At 40.9% G+C, this 13,942-nt stretch overlaps 1 protein-coding gene across 3 annotated transcripts in view; it reads left to right on the forward strand.

The window, feature by feature from the left end:
- LOC136881328 (sialin) overlaps positions 1–13,942 on the forward strand; it is a 92,964-nt gene that overhangs the window by 76,868 nt on the left and 2,154 nt on the right. For all 3 annotated transcript variants that reach the window (XM_067154143.2, XM_067154144.2, XM_067154142.2), the window contains one exon: positions 7,813–8,054. In XM_067154143.2, coding sequence (XP_067010244.2) covers positions 7,813–8,054 — 242 coding nt within the window. The remainder of the gene's footprint in view (positions 1–7,812; positions 8,055–13,942) is intronic.

Raw genomic sequence — 13,942 nt, forward strand, 5'->3', positions numbered from 1 at the left:
AAAATATGTTTTTAACATAACCAATGAAGATAGCTCAATAATTCTAGTATATCTTCTTCTTCTGAATGAAATATGCATACATGAAAAATTGAATCTTAATACATTAATAATTTAACAAAATTTTCGCACTGTTATAAAGAAAAAAGTTCAATTTGAAATTTAAACAAAATGAAAAATCGCATTTTTGGTCGGTCAAAGATGTCGGTCTCCCTTAAACTTCAAGCTTCCTTTCGGCGTTACAACGTCTATACAATAAGACTACACATATTCGAACCTTAGTGTAAGGCTCGGTTGTCAAGCCTTGCCCGCCGTAAGCGCAGTGCTCGTGTTACAAATACTAGTGCATGAGGGTGTAAGTCGCTTCCTCTCAGTCGGTTCGTACTTCCCCATGTTGCTGACTCAGGGCCGTGCTCGCCTAGCGGTGATAAGCTCCAGTTACCTCTTTAGGTCTACAAGTAAACGTTGAAACATTGAGCTACGTAGGCTGTGGCATAAGGATCGACTCTGTAATTGTATGAGTATTTGTGCAGTGGCAGCTAGAAGGACCCCGTAGACTCCGCGGGGCGGGGACATGGATTGTGAGGGGCGTATGACTCTTTCTTACTTCAGTAGCTGAAGAGTGATTTTACATATTGAAAAAGCTACAGCACACAACACAGTATTATTTGTATTACAGAGAGTTATTGCAAACTTTGACCGTTGTAGTGCAGAGCTTCTTTCGTCAATAGTAGTTATTTCTGAAAGAATGTGGATTTCCCAGCCTCTTCAAATAATAACCATCCCTTGCTGCCACTCACAACAATCAACAAGGCCTTTGAAGTAAAGCAAGTTCTGAGATCCCAGTAGTCAGCGAAGATGTGATAACTCGAAACTCGAAATACTGCAGTTACGAGCCTGTTTATAACTCTCGGCAGCCAGTGCAGTAGCGAAGTAGGCCTACGATGGACGGTTGAGTTGTAAATTATTTGGTCCTAGGAACGAGATTATTTCTTAATATTGTGACGGTAAGCGTGTTTGGAATATGCGTTTCGTGTATTGTGCCCTTTTTAAGGCATGTGTTGTGGTGACCCTCTTGTAGACTTTTGCCTCGGCTGCTGCTGAAAAATAAAAATACCGCACACGTAGATTCCTACCTCAGGCGTGGTGCGTCCATTGTTTTCCCGTACTTGGGCTGAAGTGGGGGTGGAAAGAAATAACTAGGGGTAAAGCTATCTACAAATAACGTTACTCAAGACAAATTCAAATTAAACTAATAGAATTTATTAACGAAAGCAAAATAAATTAAGCAAAAATAACGCAAATTTAACTTTAATTGAAATAAACTGGATTAAATGACTTTAATTAACAAAAGCAACTGGATTAAGTTGAATTAACTCATAAAATAACCAATCAAATGGATTAATTCCAAATTAGATAACAAAACAAATGGATTAACTCACAATCGTCGAAAGGACGCTAACGTAATAATGTCTTTTCTGAATCTTCTAGCAGTCTAGTCTAGACTCATAATATCATACTCTCAAGTGTAAAACTGAAATTACCATATGATTTAAAATCATCTCAAATTAAATAATTAATCAATGAAAATAATTAATGTTTAGCTGCAACAACCTAAATAGTTACATAACTTCACTCTCTCAAATCATGACCTCCAACCTGGTCAAATAACTCAAATATTAACTTGAAAATAGTGTTAAACCAAATTATACCAGGAACACACACTTCTCCAATTGAGACATTACTTCTCTTACTATTGTTATAAACTTTGATACACTGCAAGTGGCTGAAAGTTGCCTATCATTGCTGTCTTTACTCTTAAATCAAATAAACGTCACAAATTAATTGATCGGCTGTAATAAAGTCTTAGATTGTCCACTGTGATGGTTACTGGACAAAATATTACAATAACAGGAAAATACCTCTGTTTTGTAATAAGTCAAATGAACTCGCCTTCTATACCTACGATTCATTATCGCTTGTTACCTTCAACCTACTTAATTCATATGTAACACTTTGCATTGTTACTGGCGGCAGGTTCCACCTTCTTAAATTAGATTTTGCGGCATTATTTTATACTCGCATACTATCCAAGGTCGGTTCATTTGCATGATTCAAGTCTAATTTACATAAATTGTAGTTGTGACATTTTTTTGCGGTGCCTTTAGTAGCGTAAATTATATGCTGCGATTTATAGACGGTGACCACCGGGCTGTCCTTGTAGCTCTACTAACTATAAACAACCCTGCTTGAAATGTATATTTACAAATATTACACGACACTGTCAACCTAGTGTTCATTAAAAACATCGGGAAAAAAACACAAACAAATCTAAACTACGCCTATAATTAATTCAATAGAATGATCTGATATCCGCGTACCTTTTACGCGAACTGAATTTAATCACTGTCAATTAATTGAATTATTATTACTGAATAATACAAGTCTTTACGCTACATCAAAATGAATTAAGTCAACGATTATTTAAACTCACACGGTTATAATTTTATTATTATTTTTTACAGACGCTGATGTGCTATTGGTGGCAATCAATCTAAATAATTCGTTTTACTCATAACACATAACACAAAATTTCAATCTAGAAATTAAATCATTTCCTCAACAATCGCAGAATAACTCCTATCTCATTGCTACCTCACTCAACGGCTTCGTTATTATCTCGGTCTAACCTCTCTTCATTGGAGTATCTCTGCTATTCAACAACTCTTCTTTATTTATGTGTTCTCGACGTAGACCTGAACTCCAATTCACTTGAGCTAAATAACTTCAGAGATTCACTTTGTCGACATTTTAACCATAAGACGAAATTCATTTAGTATACGCGACGTGATCCTCTAGACTCTACTCTTTTACTTCTTAATTATATTCAGGGATACCATTTCATACTTGTAGTCATCTTTTATTTCGGACCTCTTGATCAAAATACATTTCAACATTTATATCTCTGCAAGTTAGTAATGGATTCCTACTCAAACATGTAATATTAGTCTCTATTTAAAACATGATTTCCTACCAATAGACTTTAGCTCTCTAACTCCCATTTGCATCAAAATAATGAAATCTATCCGTTTACCTTCGAAATTCGGAATATTATCACTATTATTATTATTATTATTATTATTATTATTATTATTATTATTATTATTATTATTATGCATCCCAAACATCGTAGATACCTTATTGCTTGATGAAATACGCTACCTCAGTTGAATTTAGTGTGCTTTTCAAACAAAATATTTTTAAAATTATTATTATCTCCAATCAGCAATAATTATGGACTTAACTTATCCCTGTGATCAATTATTTCCATCTTTCTAGTACCGAAACCCCAAGGCGGTTTCAGGCCTTTCATTGATTACAGAGCGTTAAGCCGTAAGGTCGTATTGGAATCAGTGCCCTTTCCTGATTTTCATTCATGTTTTTCTTTGTTTCGTAAGGCTAATTTCTTTACCATCCTTTATCTTAACCAAGCGTATAATCAGGTTCCTCTGGCGGAAGAATCGAAATATCTGACTGTTTTCGCTACACATTGGAACTTGTGATCCCCACGGGCACGGCTGTTCTTACCAGACTGCTGGATAAGGTCTTCTCCGACATCGAATTCGAATATCTGTACCATTACCTTGATGATGTCGCGTGACTTTTCGGAAACCTTTGAAAAACACTTGGATCATCTTAAGAAAGTCTTAAATCGCCTTTGTAAGGCCAGATTAACAGTAAAGTTATCTAAGGTAGCTTTTACCAACTCTTCGATGTCCTTCTTATGGCATAGTGTGTCATCCGATAGAGTTTCAATCGACCATACCAGAACGGGGGCAATTCATGACTTTAATTCTCCGAAAGATGTTAAAGGGATCGCTAGATTCATTTGCATGGTGAATTTCTTCAGGAAATTTCTTCCCTAAACCTACTCCATAGGAAATGTGTCAAGTTGAGTAGGGGCCATAGCAGCGAAGTGCGTTCGAAGACTTGATGTTAGCTATCTGTAACGCCCCAGTCTTAGCTATGCCAGTTTTCTATAAGACGTTCATCCTTCAGACGGGCGCCTCATCATCTGCAGTCACTGCTGTCCTTTTCCAAGAAACTGAACTCGGAAGGCGGCCAATTGCCTATAAGTCTAGGAGCTTTTCGACTCAAGAGTTCAAGTACTCCATTTATGAGTTAGGACTTGCTGTGTTGTTCGCCTGGAAAAATTCCGCCTGTTTCTTGAACATGTTAGGTTCGCATTGGAAACCGACAATCAGGCCATAAGTTGGGTTTTAGCTAGACCCGTCGTAGAGGACGTATCGCCCGATGGCCCATCCGCATCTCGGCGTTTCAATTTGACGTGCGACACATTCGGCGATCGGAGAATGTGGTTGCAGATGAGTTAAGCCGCATGTTTTCTGGAAAGGTTGATCCCATTGATTCGGAAGAAAGTTCTTCTCCATCTATTTCCATACTTTCCTGCGTTAGTGCTATTTTTACTGATGCCCCTATGCTATTCCGTTACATTGAAAAATATCAACGGGGAAGATCGAGCACTGGCACCTATTATGGAAACCCTTTCATCTCGGGAATATGTTGTCTTTTATGTTCTGAGGAATGGTGTTGCCCTTCGAGGCATGATCAAAAGATGAATGTTGTAGTTCCAGTTGTTCTTGTGTCTATGATCTTCAAGTAATACCATGAGACCCCATTAGGTGGACATTTAGGCATCTTCAAAACTAGAGAAAAAATTAGAGAAATGTTTATCTGGAAGAGTATGGACGGCGAAATTAGGGAAATGGTTAAAGCTTGTAAATCTTGCTTGCTCAGTAAGCCCACCTTGTTCACAAAGGTAGGGTTATGTTCGGCTCCATGGTGTAGGGGGCAACGCGTCCGCCTGTCACTCGGCGGCCCCGGGTTCGATTCCCGGCCGGGTCTGGGTTTGTACTTGTAAATGATTAATATCCCTGGCCTGGAGAGTGGGTGTTTGTGTCATCCTTAACGTTCCTTTCCTCAATTCAACACTTTACACTTCCGAAATTACAATTACACGCAGGTTCATATCATATGGTGCAAGTAGTGGCAAAAGATCTACAGAGGTCTATGCCACGAACGAATATCATTATTTAAAAAATCAAAGCTAGGGTTATTATCATCTCATCAAGCATCTTGCCCTATGGAGCGATTATGTATAGATTACGTCGGGCCCTTTCCTCTATCTAAGGGGAATGGGATCAAATTCATCCTTGTGTGCATAGACGGATTTACATTGTTTTCATGGCTTTTTCCGACAATTCAACACTTTACACTTCCGAAATTACAATTACACGCAGGTTCATATCATATGGTGCAAGTAGTGGCAAAAGATCTACAGAGGTCTATGCCACGAACGAATATCATTATTTAAAAAATCAAAGCTAGGGTTATTATCATCTCATCAAGCATCTTGCCCTATGGAGCGATTATGTATAGATTACGTCGGGCCCTTTCCTCTATCTAAGGGGAATGGGATCAAATTCATCCTTGTGTGCATAGACGGATTTACATTGTTTTCATGGCTTTTTCCGACAAATGTGGCCACCGGTCAGTCTACCATTTATTGCCTTAATACTATTTTTGCTTCTTTTGGCCCTTGTAAATATAATAGTCTCTGATAATGCCAAGGCATTCACCTCTAATTTATTCCGCAAATATTGTTTCAACCTATCCATCTCACATGTAACAGCATCAGCCTATTACCCACAACCATCCTTGCTGAGCGGGTTATCCGTAATCTTCGATCTGCCGTATCATCTATTATTATTATTATTATTATTATTATTATTATTATTATTATTATTATTATTATTATTATTATTATTATTATCTGCGGACGGCCTTTTGAATGGATTTAGCCCAGTTTTATGGTCGGATGCCCTTCCTGATGCCAACCCTATGTTTGGGAATGTATTCAACAATGAATGTTTCTGTGGTGGTTTGTAGTGTGATGTGTTGTTATTTTATTGAAGCTGTGTGTTAAGCTAAGCATAAACACCCAACCCCTGAGCTATAAGAATGAACCTGACGCGATTAAGACTACTGTCCCGGTCGAGAATGGGGCCCTCTGAACTGAATGCCAGTACGCTGACAATGCAGCTACGGCGCCAGACTTCTAGTTGGCCTTTCTGAAGAATAAAAATGGTTAAAGCATTAGAGACCTACGCACAAGTTTTTAGATTTAAAGTATCCAGTGGCGTAGATCTCTTTTCAGTCCTTTTATAGTTCCAAGTAGAGATGGCTAAAAAATTACGTAGCAGTTACTTTGTCACAGTTACATGTCTGTCACTGTTACAAATGTAACGAGGACAAAAAATTACAGGTTACCGAGTAACGACAGCAGAATAACGTACCAGTGAAAACAGTAACTGGGAAGTGGAATCTGACACTAGTAGCAGCTTACAGATTCAGAATGTCATTCAGAGTTCAAATAGTACGCATGTCTTCCAAGTGAGAGCGCTTTCGTAGGGAATTGCTTTAAGTCTAATATACTATAGTCTATTATACTCTACAGTGTATTTGTTTAAGTTGCTGTTGTCATCTGGTAACTAAAGTGTAAACTGTTCTAACATATTCAGCTGCTCAGGGGTAATCGTTGACTCAGACGTCGCGCAGGGCTACCTACATTATAATATTATTAAACGTTTCACACGTATAATTTTTCCTGAACCATAAATAATTTAGTAAGCTAACTTTCCATATTGAAATTATAGATAACATATTATAGATATGATAACATTATTTCATTTTACTTAATCGATCCTCTTGTACCGGTTTGTGTCGAGGTTTGGCACAGATCATCATGTTTTCTTGTTTTCTATCCTTGATCGGCCCATTGTCAAACTCACTCGTCTAGATTTCAGAGAGCCGGGCTGAGTGGCTCAGACGGTTAAGGCGCTGGCCTTCTGACCCCAATTTGGTAGGTTCGATCCTGGCTCAGTCCGGTGGTATTTGAAGGTGCTCAAATACGTCAGCCTCGTGTCGGTAGATTTACTGGCACGTAAAAGAACTCCTGCGGGACTGAGTTCCGGAACCTCGGCGTCTCCGAAAACCGTAAAAGAGTAGTTAGTGGGACGTAAAACAAATAACATTATTATTAGATTTCAGAGAAGACGCTATGTTGTCTTCTCATTTCATCCGTTGTCTGCCTCTCCTTAACTTTATAGCAAATAGTAATGCGTGTTTTGCTGCACCGACTTTCAACAGTGTAGTGATGCGTGCGCGCATGTGCGAGTGAATGAATGGGACTTCGCAACACAGCTGTAAGGAGACAAGCTTGAAGCCGTGACCAATAAAAAATGAGTAACGTTGAACATTTTGTTAACTGTTATTTTTCACAGTTACACAAAAATAACTTCTTGTCACACCTCTAGTTCCAAGATTTTTCTCTCTGGCTGCAGCCACCGGAACTACATTACATTTCATTCTATATTATAGCTAAAGTATTCAATAAACAATTAGTTCTCTAACATATGACACACGTCAGTCCTAATGGCAAGAGTACGTAACAAGTTTAAGTAGTTAACAGAACATACGAACAACACACATAGAGAATTCTTATTAAACGCCTTTGAGTAAGTGTGTTTTTAACGAACTATTTAGAGAGATTGCCGTACAATTTATTTCGTGATATTTTAGACACACGTTCGTAGTAATTAAAGTTTTTGATTTTTATGATTATTGTTGTAAGTTATTAGGGTCGGTGGGGATTTTAGGCCCCTTATACTCTTCCTCCATCCTTATTTACGCCTTAGAAAGAATCAATGTATATTTGACTGTTTGTGTTGTCAGCCGCCATTGGACCCGCCATCTTCCTGCTGCTCATCACACTACTGGGTTGTGACTCGACCGCCATTGTGGTGTGTTTTGTAGCTATCGCTACGCTCAAGACTGGTATCTACGGCGGCAGTATGTTGAACAACCTGGATTTGGCTCCGAACTTCGTGGGCTCTACGACGGGCATTCTCTATACGCTGGTGAACCTGACGGGCGTGGTGTCACCTATTGTCAACGGAGCGATCACTACAGGGCAGGTACTTACGCTACTCTACTTTACTTAGAATATAATAGAACACTCCCATCCCCTTATTCCGGATCGCCTGGAACTGGAGAGAAAGTAATAATTTATTGCAATCCAAATTATTTTTGATAAATGCGTAATTTTGTTATTTTAAAATATTATTATTGTTATTATTATTGAATTTCCCATTACAAACCTTATTTTACAAGTAGTATATTAGGGCTATAGATAGTGAGACTAAGTTAATACATAACAGTTCAATTAAAATAGAGATGACTTATAAATTAGATGGAGAAATTTAACAAACACTTTATAACAACATCTTCTCTGAAATACCATAGTGAGAGGTGCTTGGTATTCTATATTACACATGTTTAAATGCATTAATAATTCATATCTACTCCTGTTAAAAATCGGACACTCAAATAAGAGATGAGGAACAGTTTGTTGCATTTCACAGGTACAGCTGTAGGGCTTCTGAACACTGATTCCAAACCTCTCGAAGTATGATCCAAACTTTCCATGTCCTGTCAAAAACTGAGTTATAATATGTTCATGTTGCAAAAATCTACTTTGTAATCTGTCTTGAATATTTGGAAAGAACAACTCTCTTCTTAGCCGGCCATTATTGCTGGTGATCCATTGGTTGTTCCACATATCTTGTGTATACTCCCTCAATTCCTTTTTTACATGAGACATAGGGGACTTTTCATATATCAACAAGGCATCAGAAGAAGTAGTAGCTGCTTTGGCAAGTTCATCAGCTCTCTCATTTCCTTCTACTCCGTCATGACCTCGGACCCATTTCATGCAGATATGGTTACTGTAGCCTAATATGTGTGATCTTACATTAACAGCTACCGGATGAAAGTTATATTTTTCTTGGATTGCTCTCAAAGCTGCCTGAGAGTCACTCAATATTTGTGCAGCACAACTGTGTTTTTTAATCAATATAACTGCCTGTTGTATAGCGCACACCCTCCAGGGTTGGTTTTAGCATCCGACTGAGCGAGGGATCCCACCTCTACCACCTCAAGGGCAGTGCCCTGGAGCGTGAGATACTGGGTCGGGGATACAACTGAAGGAGAGGATCAGAACCTCGCTCAGATGGCCTCACCTGCTATGCTGAACAGGGGCTTTATGGGGGATGGAAAGATTGGAAGGGGCAGGCAAGGAAACGGTCGTGGCCTTAAGTTAGTTACCATCCTGGCATTTGCCTGGAGGAGAAGTGGGAAAACAGGGAAAGCCATTTCGAGGATAGGTGAAGTGGGAATCGAACCCACCTCTAATCAGTTCACCCCCCCCCCCCGAGGCTGAGTGGACCCCATTCCAGCTCTCGTACCACTTTTCAAATTTCGTGGCAACACCGGGAATCGAAGCCGGGCCTCCAGGGATAGCAGCTAATCACATTTAGCACTAATTTATCTATTACAACATTAAACATTACAGTTACGCCTAATCACTGTTTACAACCAATGCCTTTGCTGCCAAGACCCAGTATTTACAGTGCACTATATCTTCTGGTAGGGGCTAGAAAAATGTGTTACTTTCATTGATCTGTCTCAGTCCATCATTGGCTTCTACAATATGCAAGTGACCGATGTATGAGCGATGCTAGTAATGCCATTTCTTATACAGCCAGTACCTACTGTGAATGATGTGAAAATATCGCTTATGGGGTCGGCTTGGCTTGGCAGACTGATGTGCAATAGCAACTTCTGGTGGTGGTGATGGTTATGGTGGTGGTGGTGGTTATTTTTTTTTTTTGTTTGTTATTTGCTTTACGTCGCACCGACACGGATAGGTCTTAAGGCGACGATGAGGAAGGGGCTAGGAGTGGGAAGGAAACGGCCGTGGCCTTAATTAAGGTACAGTCCCAGCATTTGCCTGGTGTGTAAATGGGAAACAACGGAAAACCATCTTCAGGGTTGCCAACAGTGGGGTTCGAACCCACGATCTCCCGAATACTGGATACTGGGCGCACTTAAGTGACTGCAGCTATCGAGCTCGGTATGTTATTGTTTTAAGAGGAAGTACAACTGGGCAACCATCCTCTACTAACACTAATCAGAGAGAAAATATGAAAGGGATCCGACACATCGAAAAATGAACGTATCGCCCGAAGGAAGAAAAGGGCCACGATGGGCGTGAAAATTGAAAGACTCCCTAGGCCTCGAGTGCTCCAACACCGTGGTCACCAACCCACACTCCCAAGTTGAGAGCCCCTAGGCCCCTTTTAGTCGCAACTTATGATAGACAGGGGATACCGTGGCTGTTATTCTACCGCCACCACCCAAAGGGGGAAGCAACTTCTGGTTCCATGAGGAAAGCAACGGGCAACTACCTCACGCCTCATTTCCCTGGTATGCCTCTTCAGTGATGCCTAGGCTCTCTGTGACAGCTGCTGGCGGAGCTGTGGAGGATCAAACTAGCTTTCAAGCTGAATACTCAACATACATACTCAAAATGGTACTTTTAAAATTTTATTTATTTTCGTCCTACTGTAGATATTCATCATCATCATCATCATCTGTTTACCCTCCAGGTTCGGTTTTTCCCTCGGACTTAGCGAGGGATCCCACCTCTACTGCCTCAAGGGCAGTGTCCTGGAGCTTCAGACTCTTGGTCGGGGGATACAACTGGGGAGTATGACCAGTACCTCGCCCAGGCGGCCTCACCTGCTATGCTGAACAGGGGCCTTGTGAAGGGATGGGAAGCTTGGAAGGGATAGGCAAGGAAGAGGGAAGGAAGCGGCCGTGGCCTTAAGTTAGGTACCATCCCGGCATTCGCCTGGAGGAGAAGTGGGAAACCACGGAAAACCACTTCCAGGATGGCTGAGGTGGGAATCGAACCCACCTCTACTCAGTTGACCTCCCGAGGCTGAGTGGACCCCGTTCCAGCCCTCGTACCACTTTTCAAATTTCGTGGCAGAGCCGGGAATCGAACCCGGACCTCCGGGGGTGGCAGCTAATCACGCTAACCACTACACCACAGAGGCGGACACACTGTAGATATTAACAGTCTTATATAGTCTAGGGCAACATGTACCTTAGCATTATTAATTTGTATTAGTGCAAGTATGTATTTATGTCATGAGTCTAAAGAGAGTTTCTCTCAGTTTACAGTAGGTACATATCATGAATAACTGGATGACTATATGTATGAATTAATTAATTAATTAATTGATTGATTTCATGATTGAGTTGTATTCATACATGCATGAATGAAAAAAACACTCCTCTCTCCCAGTCACGGATAGCTACTAACTGGGGAGGGAACCCTCATTATTGAATGAATGAATTAATTAATTAAAATTCAATCTGTAATCAATGAATGAATGCTCTCAGCCTACACCTGCGGAACTCCAGCAGCTTACTTACTTACTTTACACTTTTTTGGCTCAGTGATATTACGGCAAACGAGGCATAAGTTCCCAACCTCCCCTTTTATAATTCCTTTTTCCATTACTTGGAGGGAACATTCCTTCACGTTTTTGTTCTCATTTCGTTAGTCATCTTCGTTATATTTCTATGCTCTCATATGGGTCATTATCGCTAAGGCGTCAAGTCATTCCAATGTGACATCATGGTCAGCGGGCTCGAGTCCCGCCGTTGAAGAAAAAAAAAAAAAAAAAAAAGGTGCCAGATTTCCATTTGTGAAAATCAAATGATCAGAATTATGACTTTCAATATATTAAACGTCCGTCTCCTTGGTGTAGTGGTTAATGTAATTAGCTGCCCCCCTCCCCGAGGGTCCGGGTTCGATTCCCGGCTCTGTCATGACATTTTAAAAGTGCTACGAGGCGTGGAACGGGGTACACGCAGCTTCGGGAGGTCAACTGATTGGAGTGGAGGGGGTTCGATTCCCACCTCCCAAATCTTCGAAGTGGTTTTCCGTGGTTTCCCCGCTTATTCTCCAGACAAATGCTGGGATGGTACCTAACTTATGGCCACGGGCGGTTCCTTCCCTATTCCTTGTCTATCCTTTCCAATTCCCCCCCCCCCGCCCGCAAGACCCGATCAAGTGAGGCCGCCTCGTCGAGGTACTGGTTCTCCCTCCAGTTTTATGCACGACAAAAAGTTTCATGATCCAGCACAATGCCCTTGAGGCGGTACGGTTGGGATCTCTCGCTGAGTCGGAAGGAAAAACCAAACTTTGAGAGTAAACGGATTAAGAAAGAAAGAAAAATAAAACCCAAATTGACAACGTTTAATTTCCTTGCATCTAACGAATCATTTTCGGGAGACATCTCTATGGAATGGGGAGTGGACAAGTGTAGGATTCAGTGCATAGAAAGGACCTGTGAAACTACCACGAATGTAATAATCAGTTCTTCAGAGTATGAGGAGATGAGGCCTCTTTGAAAAGGAGCCTTCTTATACGTATCTCGGGCATGGCCATCCGTCAAATACTTCACATCACAGGCTGCACGGTAGCCAGGTAATATCGCGTCACACACATCGTATCCCAAATTTTCAGATGACCCCCCAGCCGCAAGACATACAGTATTGATGTACAAATTGTCACCATCAGAATGTTGGCCAGCGTGGTAGGACAGGTGGTGGTATACAATTTCTAATCACTGGATTGCGTACCATAATCCTCTGTGCTTCAGGTTGAAGATATATGACGTTGTTGATGGTGATTCCGCTGTCGGATGGCGACGTTACCCTTGAGAAACGAATCGGTGTCATCTTTAGAGGAGTAGGCTATGTTCCTATACCGGATTTCACCCTCAGTCTACTTCATTGCCATCGTCATACACTCACCTTGGCGTGCAGGATACCCATGGGGGTCAACAAGAAATATCTCTCCGGCGGCCACATGGCATTACATCACATTATCTTTCTGATCAATAATGGATAATTACCACACGGCCTTTCAACTTATTAAAACAACCATCACCACCAGTTAGTTCCATGGCTAGTGTGAAATAGAATAATTAGGTCAATGATTATTGAACAATGAACATCCACAGCCTGTTTCCAGTCATTCGACCGGGTCAGGAATCGAATGAAGTCTCCATCTAGCGGCGAAGATAGGAATTGTGTCGGCTGCCGAGGCCTGTCGCACTCCTCTGGGGCAATGATTAATGACTGACCGATGAAATGAAGTGATATTGGAGAGTGTTGCTGGAATGAAAGATGACAGTGAAAACCGGAGTACCCGGAGAAGAACCTGTCCTACCTCTGCTTTGTCCAGCACAAATCTCACATGGAGTGACCGGGATTTGAATTACGGAGCCCAGTGATGAAAGGCCAGCGGGCTTCCGCCTGAGCCACAGAGGCTCCCTATTATTATTATTATTATTATTATTATTATTATTATTATTATTATTATTATTATTATTATTATTTGTTTATTTTTCATTTATTCTCATTTCACTTCAGGTGATGTATTGGCTCCCACTGAAACGCGAAACAAACGGCGTTGCGAGACAAAGCCAGAACTGGTAGTCCCCGCAGGCATCCCTCTCTCGCGCGCAGCTGTCGGCTTAGTCACGCCCAGCCACCGCTCCGGTTCCAAGATAATTGAATGACCCAGTATCAGTTCCCACATTGCATTCTCAACCACCTTTAGTCCTTATACTTATCTCCTAAACGCTACTAGCTGAAATTATTTACAAGTGGAGCTCAGCTTTAAAAGAAAGCTCGTTCCCAGATAGGTTGTCGATTGTTGACACTGCACATTTTTCATTCCAACTGACCTCATTACAAAGTTCATGGTTATCAGATGGACCCAGGTAAGCTAGTATCCAGGTCATCTTCAGACTCAAGAAAACAGGTGATATCAACAACAGAAATAAAGCATGAACCTTTGCAACAAGTATCGCGTGTTAGACCAGATAAATACAGTAGGTTCAGGATCAAACTAGTTCTAGTATCCATTCCAGATGAAAAA

This window comes from Anabrus simplex, chromosome 9, assembly GCF_040414725.1.
Source record: "Anabrus simplex isolate iqAnaSimp1 chromosome 9, ASM4041472v1, whole genome shotgun sequence".
In the NCBI taxonomy this organism is placed as follows: domain Eukaryota; kingdom Metazoa; phylum Arthropoda; class Insecta; order Orthoptera; family Tettigoniidae; genus Anabrus; species Anabrus simplex.